This window comes from Populus euphratica, unplaced genomic scaffold, assembly GCF_000495115.2.
Source record: "Populus euphratica unplaced genomic scaffold, PopEup_1.0 scaffold1338.1, whole genome shotgun sequence".
Lineage (NCBI taxonomy): Eukaryota > Viridiplantae > Streptophyta > Magnoliopsida > Malpighiales > Salicaceae > Populus > Populus euphratica.
This window is the reverse complement of record NW_011501186.1, coordinates 26,044-43,875: the sequence shown is the minus strand read 5'-3', so window position 1 is coordinate 43,875 and position 17,832 is coordinate 26,044. Positions and strand designations below refer to the sequence as shown.

General features: G+C 33.0%; 1 protein-coding gene and 1 long non-coding RNA gene across 12 annotated transcripts; one reads left to right on the top strand and one right to left on the bottom strand.

The window, feature by feature from the left end:
• The first annotated feature begins 3,249 nt into the window (after positions 1-3,249).
• Positions 3,250-7,001, top strand: LOC105117401 (RING/FYVE/PHD zinc finger superfamily protein). Its single transcript, XM_011015051.1, has 5 exons — positions 3,250-3,937; positions 4,168-4,303; positions 4,381-4,596; positions 5,394-6,005; positions 6,098-7,001. Exons 1-5 carry the CDS (start codon positions 3,622-3,624, stop codon positions 6,915-6,917), a joined length of 2,100 nt encoding a protein of 699 aa, XP_011013353.1. The 5' UTR covers positions 3,250-3,621; the 3' UTR covers positions 6,918-7,001.
• Positions 4,542-13,415, bottom strand: LOC105117402 (uncharacterized). Of its 11 annotated transcripts, none has more exons than XR_840737.1 (10): positions 13,076-13,409; positions 12,794-12,991; positions 12,107-12,218; positions 11,017-11,187; positions 7,786-9,792; positions 7,561-7,703; positions 7,184-7,412; positions 6,719-6,774; positions 4,895-5,195; positions 4,542-4,700 (listed from the first exon to the last, which is right to left on the bottom strand). It is a non-coding gene; the product is annotated as an uncharacterized LOC105117402 (long non-coding RNA). The 11 variants fall into 11 exon arrangements; XR_840741.1 differs by adding an exon at positions 10,028-10,141 and having other exon boundaries at positions 4,674-5,195; positions 13,076-13,415; XR_840735.1 differs by having other exon boundaries at positions 4,674-5,195; positions 7,524-7,703; positions 13,076-13,412.
• Between the last annotated feature and the right edge of the window lie 4,417 nt (positions 13,416-17,832).

The window sequence follows — 17,832 nt, the reverse complement described above, 5'->3', positions numbered from 1 at the left end:
GAAAGTGCCAAGCATTTATTATACCAAGTGTTATATAACATAAATCTAGATTAGTCATTTAACAAGCAAATTATTAAAGAGTGAACAAGATAACAAATATAAAACATGTTTGTATCAAACATTAAAGTCCATATTAAGTTTACATTATACTTATTCTTACACCATCAGTATAACCTTTTCACCTTGACATAATAAACTTAACTAAACATAATGAAATAAATAAATAAATAAATAAGAACATAAATAAGATAAAAGTTAAATAAGTAAAGGAAAGGAATTGAAAGGCATAAATAAGATATTAATAAAAACAAAATTTAAACATTACAAAAATACAAAGAGAGAAAGCAAGGGCATGATCTTGATCTGGAGCCCAAGATGCCTAAATGCATGGGAAATGACTCTTTTTATAAGCCAAAATTAGAAACTATTGATTTGATGACTAATTGATAAGTAGGTGGTCAACTCTTAACTTGGTGACAATCCTTATCTTCTCTGACGTTATCAATGATGTTTTATTATAATAAGAGAAGATAAGGATTGCCACCAAGTCAAGAGTTGACCACCCACTCATCAATCAGTCATCAAATCAATAGTTCTCAATTTTAGCTTATAAAAGGAGGCATTTGCCATGCATTTAGGCATGTTGGTTTCCAGATCAAGATCATGCTCTTGCTTTCTCTCTTTATATTTTTGTAATGCTTAAGTTTTGCTTTCATTAATATGTTGTTTATGCCTTTCAATTTCTTTTCTTTACTTAGTTAAATTTTATCTTATTTATATTCTTATCTTATTTATTTATGTTTAGCCAAGTTTATTATGTCAAGGTGAAAATATTACATTAATAGAATAAGTATAGTGTAAACTTAACATGGATTTTAATGTTTGATACTAACATGTTTTGTATTTGTTATCTTGTTCACTCTTAATACTTTGCTTGTTAAATGGTTAATCTAGATTTATGTTGTATAACACTTGGTACAACAAATGCTTTACACTTTTATAACCTAACCGTATGGTGTAATCAACACTTGTGCTATGAAAGGAACTTGATTTATTGTTAAGATAAGTTACAATTATGAATACCTGACAAAATTTACAAGTATTAACATTATTCAAATACGATAACTAATGTAATCATATTAACCATTTATAATTTGATTGGAACCTCCTTTGTGTGTAGTTTCCAGTTGATTAATAAGATTTATACTATACTTGTTTGAAATACTATTAGTGGATCCTCTAATCTTGACATTTGTTTTTATCATTGTTTGATCCTCACATTGATCTTCCATCTCAAAGTTCTTATCAATTTCTTCTTCTTCTTCTTCTTCTTCTTCTTCTTTATTATTACTATTACTATTACTATTACTATTACTATTACTATTACTACTACTATTATTATTAGTATTAATACTATTATTATTGTTGTTGTTGTTGTTGTATTATTATTGTTAATAATTTATACAATTAACCTCCCTGTGGTTTGATCCCAATTTTGCTGAGTTATTTATTACTTCAATATTCTTGTACTTGGGAGAAGATATTAATCTTTTGGTCGTGTCAAACATTAATCCTAGTTACAAGATCTGATATAAATTATTTTCTCATATTACATTGATTTCTCAAGCTACCATCCTTTAATGAAGACTAAGGAAAGGATTTTCAATGTAATCTTGCAGTAATAAAAAATTTAAGACAAAAGTCAAAAAATCAAACTTAAGAAAAAAATCACTTTATAATTTTATTTTAAAAAAATATCATGTTAATATTAAAAAATATATTTTTTAAATATATAAAAGTATTTATTTCAAATCTTTGGGAAAAAAGGAATTTTTTTTTCAAAAACATAAAAATGGGCTTGAATAACTAAGCGCCCACCCCATTAAGAGATATGAGCCTTACCCACAATCATGCAAAGCTAGGCCCGCGTGCTCAGATCTTTTCTAATTTTTTTTAACTAATGGGGTGAATAACATATTATCTATTTATTTTTTTTATTAAGCAAGCAACAAGTCATTTGTGGTGGCAAGTCCATAATTTGCATGCCATTGTGATGCTTGAAAAATTAAGGAGGTTCTGTCTTAAAATTTATTTTTCAATCAATTTTCACCCTTAAACATTATAGAAATCTATATAAACAACCAAATAACACCAAAGCACTACAAAATCACTCGCAAAAAATAAAAATAAAAATAAAAAATAATTTGACTGTTTGATTAGATTTAAATTTTTGTAGAAGGTTCTCAAGAACCAATTCCATAAAGAGCTAATTTCATTGATCATATGCCATTTGGACCTCTCGAAATTAGACTTAAAAAAAATCATGTTTGAGCCAATTTTATTATTTTATCTTGATTGTTTTTGAATTTATTGTTTTGTTTTGGATATTATGTAATTTTTCTTGCTTCCTGAGGCAGGCTTTCTAACTTATTCAAGGAACTTGTAAACCTTTTTGAGAGGCAAACATTGTTGAACTTATTTTCAAAGAATAAAGTTGTGAATTTAAGATTAATATCTGCAACACTTTTTACTCATAAAAAATCTGTCTTCTGTGATTGTTTATTATCTTTCTAGCTTCCTGTTGCATTATTTTTCTTTTCCGCATCTAAGAGATTGAAAAATAAACAAGGTGGACTTTTGGTCAAAATAAAAAAATCTTGAGAATGACCAAGAATCTTCGGTGTTGTATATTTTGGTTCTCTCACTCCCAATGTTGTCTTTCTAGTTGAATTAAATACTTTATCTATAGAATTAGATAAAAAAAATTAATGACAGGGTTAGGGAAAAAAAAAAAGAAAAAGAAAAGAAGAAAGAGAGAGGGAGTGGAAAAGACCATACAAGGCAACTTCGTTGAGTGATGAAGGTAATGTAGCCTTTAAATGAAATGCGCACATGGATGAAAAGAAGGCAAAACAACAAAATGGATTTGCTTTTGTGTGTATACAGTCGGAAAAGTCTCTTTCCAGGACTTCTTCAAGTAAATAAAATAAGAACAACATGAGGTATGGATTTTACACAAAATCTATAATAATAATAATAAAAAATAAAATCAGCTGGCTAAAAAGAAATAAATATTTTGATAATTCTGTGCTTTCAATAACCTATAAGATAACCTCACACATCTTGATGCTTTCTGAATGTAATGCGCAAATCATAACTTTTGTCGAATTTTTATTTATTTATTTATGAAAATATACTGTTCTTATAAAAAGAAAAAGTTAAATAATAAAAAGATGAGATCTGAAATAAAAAAAAAAAACCCCTCGAACCGCCATACGAAAAGAGAAAAGAAGGAAAGCAGAACAGCCAAAAGACTCGTCTTTTCCGGTGGGACCCACCACCACCATGAGTTAAAACACGAAACAGATCTCTCTCATCTCGCCTCCACCTTAACTTTTTTTCCCACACGAATACCAAACAAAGCCGAAAATCATAAACCCTCACTCCTCCTCCTCCTCCTCCTCTACCCCCATACACACTCTCTTAAACCCCTCTCTCTCTGTACCATCTATTCATTTCACTTCACACAAAACAGAAGAAAACGCAGACACATCGAACAGATTAGAAACGAAACGCAGCCGTACTTACTAGCCCAGAACAACGGTAGTGAGCGACAGGCCGATGAAGCGAGCCAGGAGAAATAACAGGGTGACTGCAAATCTCTACGACATCCTCTCTTTTCCGTCTGCCGACGACTCCGTCTCCCCCGCTGTTCCCTTCAGGGACAACATCAAGGCGTTTTTGTCACGTCACGCGCGGGTCACCTTCCCCCCTTCACTGTTTCCCTCCTTGTTGACGTGGCAGATCTTGTTTCGCATAGGAGATCTGGAGCTCGACGGTCCGGATATCTCATCTGTCGTTCTGGCTCTCGATATTGTCGAGGAGGACGTTACCAGATCTTCTAGATCCGTGTATTGCAACCAGTGCCGAGTCGTCGGTGAGTCGGCTCACCACCCACCCGAGTCAGCAATGACGTCACATATAATTTATAATAAAATAAAAGAATAAACCCCATGCTGACTCAGATTTTACGTTGGGGATAATAATAATTTGAACTATTACTTGAAAGTTTGGATTCTAAAAAATGATTAAATAAATAAAGCAGACGGCTTTAAGTATCCTTAAGCATGATAAATTCTTATTTATTTGTCTTTTATTTTCCCAAAGGCTGGGGTGGACATCCCGTGTGCAAGAAACGGTACCATTTTATCATAAGAGCTAACAACAGCAGCCCTGCTGATGGATATCAGAGATCATGCAACAGATGCGGCAATCGGTGGTCGCACATATCATCTGAATCCAGGTAAAATTCACAAATGGGTATCCTCATCTCTTTATTGTGTGATCTTGAGATTGAAGCTGTTTTTGTGGTGGATGTAGGTGCAAGGGGTGTGACACCGTGATTACCACAGATGATATTGAAGATTGGGTGTATTCTCAGTTCGAAGATAACACTCATCTACTTCACGGGGTTGTTCACTCCAATGGCTTTGGCCACCTGCTTTTGGTTAATGGAAGGGAAGGTGGTTCCAGTGTTTTGACTGGTTCTGATATCATGAACTTTTGGGATAGGCTGTGCGAGACTTTGGCAGTAAGGTTTGTACTCTTCTTGATCTATATAATTTGTGTATTTTGCTTTGCTGCTACCGTATGAGCACTCTGTGACCTCAGTCTCCACTTAATCATGAACTTTATTGAACCTTAATATTGGTTGGAGAAAAGAGTGGCTAAGTAGTTAATGCGAGCCCGTATATAGCTTTACAAACTGGAAAAGAAAAAAAAACTGAAAAAAAAAAAAACATATACCATGCTTATTTTTGAAAAGAGATGGTGGTTCAGGAATCCAACAATGAATATAGCCAGTCCAACAATGAATATAGCCAAGGGTACGCACCTTGAACTTGCAAACACTGCACTGCCATCCATGCAAGTCTTGCTTTACAGCTAAATGGCAGAATAATTTGATACTGAACTATTGCGTTTGATATTTAAAGTATTTTTCTCAACTTTCATTGGTTTAATGAATCAGAACTGAAAGTTGTATTGTCTTAAGTAGCTTGTAAATTGTCCATTTCTGAAAACCTTACCAATAGCATACAAAGTTGATTATGCTTGTGCTTTCCAGAAGTTTTGAAGTGAAAATCACCATCCTTCGTGGCACTTGACGCCTCAGATTCATTTGGTGCACCACTAACCTGTTAGTAACATGCATAATTAGCTAAACAATCAGTAAAGAGTTTGGGTTTAACAAATAAATAACATGGTTAATTAACAGAGCACTTGAGGTCTTTAGTGGTGGCAGGACAAGCAAATTTTAGGTGAGATTTTTCACTTCTGGTTATGATTGGAAGCGTCTGACCGTTTTAACTTCATTTGCTTCATTTGCTGTATAGGAAGGTATCCGTCATGGATGTGTCAAGAAAATATGGGATGGAGTACCGATTGCTCAATGCAATCACCAAGGGTCATTCCTGGTATGGTGGTTGGGGTTATGAATTTGGATGTGGAAGCTTTGCAATAACATTGGATACTTACAAGAAAGCAGTGGAAAGCATATCAAGAGTGCCCTTAGCCCCCCTATTATTCCGGGAGCGAGGACCACAAACTAGGCTACAAGCTCTAATTTCATTTTACCGATCATTGTCAGACTCGGAGCTTGTTACTATAAAGGACCTTTTCACCTTTTTGTCTAGTCTGATCCATGAAAGCAACGAGTCATTAGCATCCATGGCAACACTCAAGAACTTAAAACCTGCTGCAAATATATTGTGTGCATGGACAAGGGATGATGTAGAACGTGTACAACAAGCAATGATCAAGATACTGGCTGCGGCATCTGGCAAGACCAATTGGGTTACAAGGCATACTCTTAAAGGTGTCATGTGTAAAACAGCATCTCCAGAGCTTCTTGATTACTGCCTTAAACACTTGGGAGGGAAGTTGGGAACTGGTGGCACAGTGGTTTGGGCACGATGCAATCCTAATTCCTTTGATATTGAATTCAGGTAGTTGATGCTAACACCAAACTGTTTCAGTTGTTTTTCACTCCAAATTTGCAAAATACATTACTCAATCTGTCATCTCTCTAATGTAACAGGCTAGAACCACTGAGTTTCAAACACAATGGAAATGGGCTTGACTCAAATCAGCCATCAAAAGAACACATCATAGGTGATCTGAAATTTTTATTTGATTCCTTGGTTCACCCTGAAACGATGGTAAACTATAGGCCTCTAGTGACTAGGGAAGATGTGATTGACTCAGCAACCAAGCTTCTCGACTGCAAACAATTCATTAAGAAATACTATAGACCAGATAAACGGATGGTTGATAACCCTTTTTCCATTCAGCTTTGGTGCTATGTAGAGTTTTCGGAGCATCTAAAAGAAGACCCAACTATACCGCCAGAGTTAATTGTCCTGCCTTCAAATGCCACTGTTGCTGACCTAAAAACTGAAGCCACCAAAGCTTTTCAACAAGTATATGCTATGCTTAAGAGATTCGAAGCTCGTGAATTGGTAGGCTATGGGCCTCTTGAGGATTCCATTACTATTAAGTTCCTGGTTGGACAACGTGGAACTGTCCGAATTAAAGGGACATGCCCGTCAAAATATGCACTTGGCCATTTCCGAATGGAGAAGGGACAGGAGAATTGGATAGTGGATTGCATGTGTGGAGCTAAGGATGATGATGGTGAGAGGATGTTAGCTTGTGATACCTGCGGTGTTTGGCAGCATACTAGGTGCTCTGGGATTGACAATTGTGATGAAATTCCTGAAAAGTTTGAGTGCATGAGATGTATCAGCTCATACCGCAATAAATCTGAGAGGCATCTAAAAGAATCTTTCAATCCAAAACATCTACAAGCAGGGATGGGGCTGGAACCGATGGTGTCAGTGTCAGATCTGGACCTATAACATTTATTGTACCTTAAGGTGTACATATTACTTGTAAATCCCATGTCCCGAGTATCTTTTTATGGGATTTTCTCAGAAAGCCTATTTAGGATTTCTCCTCTCTTTTGACAAATGTAGTTCTACAAGGATTATCAAAAGGAAAAAAAAAATGCGAGTTATTTCTTTTTGCAATTGAAGCATTGATGGCTATATGTATATATATCAAAAGCATTGGAGATTAAGGATATTAAAACACATTACTATTAACTGGAAAAGATTTCACTTACAAATTTATGCGCCTCTTTCTCTTAGATCATTTGCAGGTGTACCTCACGTTGCAATAAAATTTCATATCATGATGAGATGGTTCTGTTCTCGTTGCAGAGGGATGCCAAACGGCCCTGCAGAGGTGAGTGTACTTTGTAACTACATCTTTGTACAGACTCAGAAATCTTTCCACATCTTCAACTGTCAATTCACCAGGTTCAGCTTCCACGTATGGATAATTTGATCTGCCTGATGCAGCAAAGATGAATCAGATCAAATCAGATGGAAAGTTGCATCACTCCCTCAACCAAGAGGCCCTCAACGCATGAAAAATAGGAAATTAGCAAGTACTGAACTAACAAGTCAAAACCAATGCCAGTTGGAAAGTTAGTACGACTGACTAAAAAGTCTCCATGCAACGCATTCTTGTTGGGGGACCATGACCTGTCTGTGCTTGTAAAGCTTCTACTTGTGATACCTTGCCGCATCCTTTCTTCAAATTCAATTGCATCCAAAGAAAGAGATTTGGCATTGACTTAGCTGAAACAAGATTTGTGAAATAATAAGCTGATTCAAGAACACAGTTAACAAAATACTGGCATATATTTCCATTTGAGCATACCCTCACCACAGAATTGGACAACCGAGCAAAGCCAACATTTTGACAAAAGAAAAGTGAGAGGAAAGAAAGAGAGGAGAAGATATAGAGATTTGCATGCAGAGAAGTCCACCACTTGATCAGACGGGCACATTAAAATTCACCAGGTACTTGGTTCAAAACTGCACAATCACCTCACAGTCCCTCAAGGCCTCACAGAAATCAAAATGACATCATCTAGTGTTAGTGAGCATCAGTTGCAAAGCAATTATTTATTTGAAACTCAACCAGCAAAAGGAACTAATACAGTGTGCATTCATGCTCAATGACGCAGAATGCTTCAGGAATTTGATAAACAAACTATTTAACAACTATCCAAGCTAGCTAATTCCAGAATCTTGGGCTCTACAATAGTGAGATGCTAACTGGATAATTTTTGCAAATTACCTCCTTAGATGACTGAATAAGCCTCATTATGATCATAGACACATTTTTCCACCAGGATTTTTCTGAATAAACTCCCCATGTCAACTAAGGGCATTAATTTAACTGAAATCTTAAGTGCACATGTTGAGACAGGAGGCTAATTGAGAAATAATGTATTCAAAATGCTTCATTGCATTTCAGGAACTACGAGAATAATTCACGTTATTACTTTACAACAATAGTTTATCCTTATAGAAAAATGGCCTCTTCGACGTCTTATGTAAATGCCGGGGCCTGTGGCGGACATTTCATAACAAAAAAATCAGGATGCTGCTTTAAACTATGCCTAAAAGTCTTGATACTTTTAAGATACTTTTAATTTCCTTTACGCTGTTCTGTTTTGTAACTACAAAACAATCTTGGAACTAGCAAACACCACATTAGTTTTATCGCTAGTGTTGAAGAAATTGAACCCATGACAATGCAAGAATATGAATGTTGATTATGAATCAGAGAATTATTGCAGATTTATGCATTAAACTCATGGATGTCAGTATATAAGCTAGTAATTTCTGTCCATCCATCAATATAAGATATGCCACCATAAAAAAAGTAGTATTTTTCTACAAGTATTTAAATTAAAAACATATATACAAACAAAATATAACCAATTCTGTAAAAATCACAATTTCATAATATATTCGCCAATAGTTTGAGGTCATGCATTCTTTTCAAAAATTTGCAACCAATTAAAAGTTCAATTGAAAATTGTTAATTTTACTTATTCTTTAACAAACAGCAACATGCAGACAAAGATTCTGAATTTTAAGAATAGCAGAATCTCATATCTTCAGATTTTATTCAGAGGTTTACAGCTCCACCAATAAAATTTAACATGTAATTTATTTAACTTCATTTTTCTTTGTTTTATTTCCAGCATGTAATTGCTATTTCAGTGTGCAAATGGATACACCAGAGCCTATCTTATTATTATTGTTAGTTTTAACCAAATCATGATCTGACGATGCTATAACAGACCTACATATTGTCATTAAAAAAATATTTATGAATTTTAAAACAATAAGGGTAATTTGAAAATCTTTTATAATTTCTGGAAAAAATGTTTAACCAATTCTATGTAAATAGATCAGATTAGCATATCAGCGTAGGCTAGAAAAGATATTCAACCCTGTATCTTTATGTAAAATAATAACTTATTACCAAACATTCTCTGGTTTGGAGGCATGGGCTAATGTCACAAAAAAAAAGACAATAAAGACGTGGAAAAAAATAGAATGCCAAACAATGATTGCAGTATGCTTTTTAGTCATCCAAATTTCTATTGACACATCAAAACACAGAAACGATAGTCCAAAACAGGCAAACAACAATAGAAAGAGTTGCTTATTACCAAGGAGATCTTGCCTTGATTGTAACATGTATAAGAACAGGAAGAAAGTCATTAGGCCCTCCTACTACTTGATTTTCTCACATTGATGAATTGAGCAGCAAATTGTTGATGATCATGCAACAACTCATAATACAGAGAAGCTTCTCCCGAGGAGCTTTGAAAGCGTTGATCTTCTGCAATTCCTTTTCTGCAAGCTGGGGAAAGAAGGAACAAAAATGTTATGATTTAAGAGGAGCATGTATCACCACTGATGGAAGAAGGGAAAAATGCATTGGGATAAACATCAAAGTCATAAAACAAAACATTTACATTATGAACTCAACTGTGGGCTTTGCACTCATGCCAATTAACAATTTTCAAACTTCCACGATGAAGAGAAACTTCTCGAAACAATACATTCAACCCGGACTATTTAGAAAAAAAATTTACCAGTACAGCAGCAATAACAAAAACTGCTTGACTAGTCACAGAAGTTGCATATCTTAGCTCTATCTTAACATCACATTCATGAGATAACTTCCACACAGCAAATTGGCATTGCTCCTGCATGTTATATCCTCTTTTTTAATAATATCTATTAGGTAAAAAAAATAGAGTTGTAGGCGTCCAGTGAGATCAATGAAATGCCAACAAACTCTTTAATCTCTCCCACTAAACAAGGCCACATATAGCTATTCATTTCTCAGCATGATTTATTTGCTCTTTACTAAATGCAACAATATTGTCCAAACAAAACAAAATCATCAAATGTAACAATATTATCCAAAGTAGACTTTCTGTGAGACTTAAGATAAAACATTCGGCCCAAAGAAGACCCCCCTGGTGATGAAATGAAGAAGATATGGAAGCTTAGAATATCATTTGCTACTAGTAAAGTATCCTTAACAGTGTTTTAGGCGAAGTGATAAGTTGAATTTGAGACATAAGGTCTTAAAACTAGTTTGGTTCCGAAGGTTGTTCCATTTTTCACAATAAAAAACTAAAGTAAAGAGATATCTGGAACTTTTTGCACTGCAAATTCAAGTACAACAAAATTTCTAGCAATCTGTCTCAGCCCATGGACAGACAATATCAACGCATTAGATGGGAATAGCTTTGTTAAAGAAATGAGTAGTGAGAAAATATGTATTAACTATTAATGTTGAATTTATGTGTTTATATGGAAGCAAGTACAATGCAAAGTTCAGCCCAAGAGTAACATGTCAGGCTGAGAAAGAAGAATATAAAAGCAGTCAATATAAAACTAACTGCAGCATGGCCTCAGAAGTATCATCAGTCAAAAAGCTTCTTACTTTATGGCATCATGCTGTGCACCAAGAATCAGATTACTGACAGTTAATGGAAGTAAATCAAGCAGTTTTGCATCAATATGAATGTGATAACATATCCTAACAGTCAAAATAGGCTAGCATGCATACCAGCCATGAAGCTTCATTCTGAAGAAATGCAGGAATATCCAAATGCTCAGATCACAAAAAGGATTGCAAAAAGTGTATCTTCTCTGAGATCTCTTGGTCAATCTCCAAATCCTCAGGAGTAGTAGCAAATGTTCAGGAGAACAATTTTTTCATGACATATTTCTCCAATCCCTGTGTTATATATATGCAAGAGATGACCAACAAGCGAAATAAATTGCATGCATTTGAAACTCAAAATAAAACAATCTGTTAACATATTCTGCGGAGCGCAACACAAAGCTACAAAGATTTACAGAAGACGCAAAAACTTAGAAGTAAAATAACAGACAGCATTCCAATACTTTGGGAACTGTTACATTATAATATGCATGTACATTAAAAACATAATGCATAAGTAGAAGATATGAGATATAAAATAATAGGTATATCTATCTATCTATCTATCTATCTATCTATCTATCTATCTATCTATCTATCTATCTATCTATCTATCTATCTATCTATCTATCTATCTATCTATCTATATACACTAAAAGCTAGTAGACATCATATCAAGTTTTCATCTAATGTCAGAGTCAGATGCTACAAGCCATGATGACCTTGATGAACTTAAGTTGGCTTAGAGCTTCAAGCAGCCAGGGTACACAATCCATCATACTTACTAGCAGATGGCAAGGGTGCTTCAAACAGCTAAGTTTGCCAAATAATAAAGTTGTATGCTTGAATCTGTGGAAGCTTGGGAGGGCAAACAACAGAAAGATATAGGAAGGAAAGGGTGTTATTCTCATCAACACTTGTTTGGCGCAAAATAAGAAATGGAACTCAGAAAAGGAGGGAAAAAGTAGTCAAGGGAAAACTCATGGAAGTATCTTTTCCTCCCAGTTTCCATCCACTTCTGGTTCAAATAATTCTACTTCTTTCAAAGGAAATTTATGCATTCCATATCCTACCACTTCCTTTCTCCCAAGTCCCAAACCATGTTTTCTATCATATCTTTGAACTAAAACAATTAAAATACCATTCCAAGTAAAACATATGCATAGGAATTGTAAGAAATTCATTGAGGAATCAAATTCATCATCAGGGGCACCTGCTCATAACGGATGTTCAATGATAGCTGCTTCCATTGTCCAGAGAAACTCTTGTACTTTTTGCTATTGTTTTCAAGGCTGGCAGATGAAAATAGGAATGATACAATGAAGCTGAAACAGATTAAATCTCCTTCATTTAAACCTCTAACCATCTCAAGAACTTCCAAAAAAAAAACCCTCCTATAAAAAATGTTAACTGCAAAAACAACTTTTAAAAAAAGAAAAAGAAAAACACCAAAATTCGTTCAAGAACCAAAACCATATTAAGAAATAAGATAAAGAAAAAATCGCATCTTTTCTTTAAATTTGCAGCAACCAAATACAGAACAAGGCATGGGAATAACATAACATAGTTAAAAAGAAAGTTGTTAACTGCTAAGATCAATTTAAAAAAAAATAAAAATAAATTCGGTACAAATTGCTATATAAGAAAGAGAACACCATCAAAATCCGATTCGTACAAGATACAAACATCAATAAGCCTAATAAAAAAAATCAATTCTGATTCCCTTAAAAATATATAATCTCGCAAAATTTATAGTCCCCATATATATATATATATATATATATATATATAATAGAAGGCAGAATTGGCGATCACAATTCAATTAAAAAATAATAAACCCTAGCAATACAATTCTATTAAACACAATCAAATTACTTGAAAATGAGAAGAAGAAAGAAACCTTTTAATAGACTTGACAGGATTGAATGAAGCAGGGTTTCGCATTTTATAAAGAAAATCATAAAACATAATTGATGGAGACGATGGTGATGGACTCGCTGCAGTGTACATTGGATCAATTGTCAATCAATACAGCTCCTTTTAGAATTAACGGCTAAGATAATGATGATCGATGATCTATCCTCTTCTCCTTCTCTCCCTATAACAAAAATTTTAATTAAAAGGTGAATTGTGAAAGAAGCAAAGTTAATAAAAAAAAGGGAGCGAGGGTTTGTAAGGAAACCTATCTTCTTCAAGCAACAAATCCAGGAGAGAGAGATATTGGCTGTGCAGAAAGAGAAGACTGCCAGCTAGGTTTCGTCACATCGCATTCACACAATGTCTTGATTTTTGTTTTATCGTTAAAGGAAACGGTTGAAAGGCGGGTTGAAGAGCAGTTTTACAGGGTTTTTTTTTTTTTTTTTTTTTTCTATGATCTCTTTTTCAGTCCTTCCTTTCTTCTCAACCCCAATTTTATTTATTTTATTTCTTGATTCTTACATTGATAAAAGGGGACATGTTCAATTCCGCTAGTATTTCCTTGGGCTAGAAATCTTTGTGATGAATCTATAAGGATCACATGGGCTTTCTCTGTGGATAAGGAGGTTGGATGGTGAATCTAAATTGTACACAAACACTTGTTCGAACACTCGTGAAGTCCATTACAATATGATTATTTTGAAAATTTTATATATTTTTTATTTAGAGAGATCATTTTAAAAACTTTTGGAGTGTGCTTTCTAGCTTTTATTATTTTATCCAAAATAAAACAAAATCAAAAACAAAATAAAGACTGGCATTTCAGCAAAAGTAAGCTGGGAGGATTTCACATGTAGAAAAAAATCAAGCTACAATTTTTGATGATATCGAAAGCCTAATTGTACCATATTTTACCCAAAACTAGAGAGATAAAGCAAATTCAAGGTCAAGTTACATTATTATTGGATGAATCTGCATATAAATTAAGTCTAAGGACCATTTCAAAAAAGGTGTTGAACTATAGGAACTCAATTGATTGAAATCAAGGGTAAAATTACAAGAAAATCAAAGTTTTGGAGTCAATTAAAAAATATATTAAAAAAATTCATAGTTCATGATCATTTTGCAAAAGATGTCAAACTATAGATGCTCAATTGATAGAAATCAGGGGTGAAAGTGAAAGTTTAATGATAACTGAGGGTTAATTTGTATAAATCCAAAACCAATAACTAATATGAAAAAGGTGCTAGAATTCTAGGCTGGTATTGAAGTTTGACAAGGGCAAAATTGCACAAAATTAAAAATTTGAAGTCAATCAGGGGTATAATTGAGAGAAATCATCAACCAAAAGACTAGATTGAACTTTACCAAAATAACTCTGTTTTGGTTACTATTTATTTTTTTCTTTTTTTTAGCCTGAAAAGACTACTTAGGGGGTTACTTTTCAAAGGCACTTAATCCTTCATCCCTCAATCAAATTTGACAAAATTTGCTTGAAAATGACAGCCTGACATTTGACTACACTCTAGTATGGTTCTTTCTAGCTAATTGACATCACAACAATCATGGTGTCAACCCAAATTTGATAGTTTATGATAGTCATTTTGAGTCAACGATTGAGATTTTTCCCGTTCGAATCAAGAGCCAAAATTTACCCCCAAAAGAGACAAAGTATCCCTATTATATTCCTTATAAATAAGGGTCGATTCCATACCTCAAGCGAGCAGAATCAGAGGTCAAACTTGAAAGAAAAAAAAATAGCCTCCCCTTTAGTTTATCTGTCATTATCGTTTTTTTTCTCTTTTTTGCTATAACAAGCTTGGCCTCTATAGCAACCAACCACCTCATCGTTGGCTTTTCCATCAACAACTCCACAATGAGTTGCCAACACAACCACCAGCCGACAACCTTCAAATAAGGAATAACAACTTCAGATTTTTTGTTCTTTTCACCGTATACCTTTCTTCCACTATAACCACCTCCAATAACCAACACTAGCCACTGACTTTACCACCTCAAACTACACCATGCGCCACCAGCAGGATCACTAGTCATGACCCTTTATTCTAGGTGAAACTCTTCTCCCCCCACCATAGGAGCAGACGTTATATATAGAACGAGAATTTGTTCTGCATACAGAAGACAAATTATTTAACATAGTTGCTAGGCCGAGTCAACAACCATATGGCCTATGGGCGAGACCTGTCTTAGCCCAGACTATATGTCTAGGTTGAGCTTGGCCCATAAAAAAAGCTTGTTATGCCGCTAGATGACCTAACCTAACTGAATCAAGTTGGACTAGTTTCGGCCCAGCCCAATATATTTTATAATAATATTATTATAATACTAATATATATGAAAATGTAAAAAAAAAATTCTTCCAAAATTTTTTAAAAATTAAAAATTAAAAAATTATATTAATTTTCTATTAATTGTTTTTTTTGTTTTCATATATATGGCCAAATCCTAAAATTTTTGCAAGCATATTTCCATATAAAAAAAGCATCTTTCTTGTGTTTTAAAATACAAAAATGAATGTCATAAATAGTTTATAATTATCCTTTAGGATTTGACCAAAATATTAAAGATCTTTCACCCATCATGTTATTCATTTTATATTTAAAGTGTAAAGGTTTAATTATAAACTTTAATAATTAAAAGTATAAAACTACACGATAAAGCCTACTATAAAATAGCATAAAACATGGTTCATTGATCTCATAAAAGTACTATATACATTAGTAAGTCTAAAAGGCATAATTAACTACTTATACAAATCATATTTTATTTCAAAGGTGGTTTTCTATTCATCTCCCTTTTCCATTCTTATTTGATGATAACTACTTTTCAAATCAATCTTTGAAAACATATAAAACCTATTATAATTTATCTAAAACATCATCATGTCTAGGAATTGGATGTATATACTTTATCATAATATTGTTGATGACATGACATTCAACACATATTCTAAAAGTTTAATTTTTAATATTTTTGGTGTTTAGATACAGAGTTATCTCTGGATCAAGGTTTATCTAACACAAACTTGATTTTGGCTTTTCAAGTTTATCATCTACTTCAATGTGGATTTCTGGATTTTTATATTTATGGGTTTCACATCAATACAAGATAGGCTTTTTTGTTCTTTAGTTAGAACCCTTATATGGTTGTCTCTTTTTCTTGGTATTAATGTTTCCTTAAAATACATGTCATAATTTTAAATTTTAAATTTTAAATCTAAATCGAAGAACCCAAATTGATTTAAGGTGACAAATCTTATAATAACCCAAAACAAAGCCAAATAACAATGGAAGAGACTCATTTTAAGAGTTAATGAACTAACTTTCTAATTTTAACGAATAACTTATTCTTATAGCCTCTTTAAATTTGTCATTTTTTTCATCTTTTTTTTTTTTTTACTTTAGCAGACAAGATAGAATTAATAATGCCTTTTTTTTCAAGATCAAAATAAATATTAATTGGATAACAAAGACAAAGAGGAAACAATACAAAATGGAATAAACTTAACTGAAATCAAGATGGATAGAAACAAATAGATTTGACATGAAAATAAAACCTAAACAAAAATAATTAAAAAGGGATATAACCTAATTTATAGAGTCAAGCTTTGTTACCAACTGATACAACATCGTGGATATAAAGATCCATAAATCCACAAATAAGATTAACACAATCCTAGAAAGCAAAAAATCAAATCAGATTTGGTAGAAAAATGTGTCATAATAATTACCTTGAACCATGACACCAACACCCACCTAATGATTAGTGATTTAAAAGCCATAAATATAATAAAGATACCACAAAGATATATATTTTTTGATGAAATTATATTCAATTCTTTCGATACTTGAAAAACATGAGTATCCCCGAACATACAAACACAAGATTACGAAAAAAATAACAATAGTCATTCCACAAAAAATAGCTTTTACAAAGGAGTATTTATAAATAAGTGTGACCCTTATACCAAAGTTGTCGCATGTATAGGAATAAAAGAACCTAAGATAGTAGATAATACTTTGACTTAAATAGTCTCATATCTAAAATTATATCCTAGAGAGGTAGTATAAAAATTTCTACCCCTTAGAAATCCTATATAAGCTAGGGGAATTAGATAAGAAATTGTCACCCCTTTGTTGCCTTTATTCGTTAGGATTGTAGCTTTAAGTAATCATCTTCAAGTAAGGTTATTGTTCGCATTAATCCTTTTTGTATGTGTAGAAAACTCCAAAATAAATTGTTAAATTTCATTTCATCATTAGAAAAGGAATCTTTTCCAAATAAAAAAAGTCAAAAGTTATAGGACAACAAATAATAAAACTCGTACACTATCTTTTGACCTATATTGTGATGTCTTTTTAAATTTAGATTAACTTGAAATCTTAACCCACCATAAAACAATACGTTTGAAAACTTCTAGTAAAATCTTATCTTTATCTAAATATCGGATTGAAAGTTATACTCATTAACATTAAACTAAATAGTAAAAAATGTTATGTCAAAGTCCGAATTTAATTGATAAACTCTTGCATAGATCATATCACTTGGCTGGTGGACCCAGCACCACTTGGCCTTTCTTCTAAAAAATAAAATTTGACTAATCTTTCTATTTAAATCATAATTAATTCTCTCTCTTATTTTTTTTTATTGTGTATTAAATATTTTTATATGGATTTTCAACAATACCATATCTTTTATTGTTTGAATTATTTAGTTCCTTTAAAAAATTAGGAAGTGACCTTTTCAATTTCATAATAATTTAAAAAGATTATTGCAACTTATCTATGAATTTTATCCTTTAAAAATTTATAAAAATAAGAATTGTTTGTTGACACGACAAAAAGATTGTTGTCTTCTCCCAAGTGCAGGAGTGTCAAAGTAATAAATAACCCGGCAAGACCGGGGTCGAATCACGAGGAGGTTAATTGTACAAATTATAAACAACAACAATAGCAATAACAACAATAGTAACAATAACAACAACAATAATAATAGTAGCAA

Excerpts from the sequence above, each read along its gene's own strand:
- LOC105117401 (XM_011015051.1), top strand. The coding sequence starts at position 3,622 with ATGAAGCGAGCCAGGAGAAATAACAGGGTGACTGCAAATCTCTACGAC. Across the intron at positions 4,304-4,380 it reads CACATATCATCTGAATCCAG|GTGCAAGGGGTGTGACACCG; the intron begins GTAAAATTCACA and ends TGGTGGATGTAG. Across the intron at positions 4,597-5,393 it reads TGCGAGACTTTGGCAGTAAG|GAAGGTATCCGTCATGGATG; the intron begins GTTTGTACTCTT and ends TTTGCTGTATAG.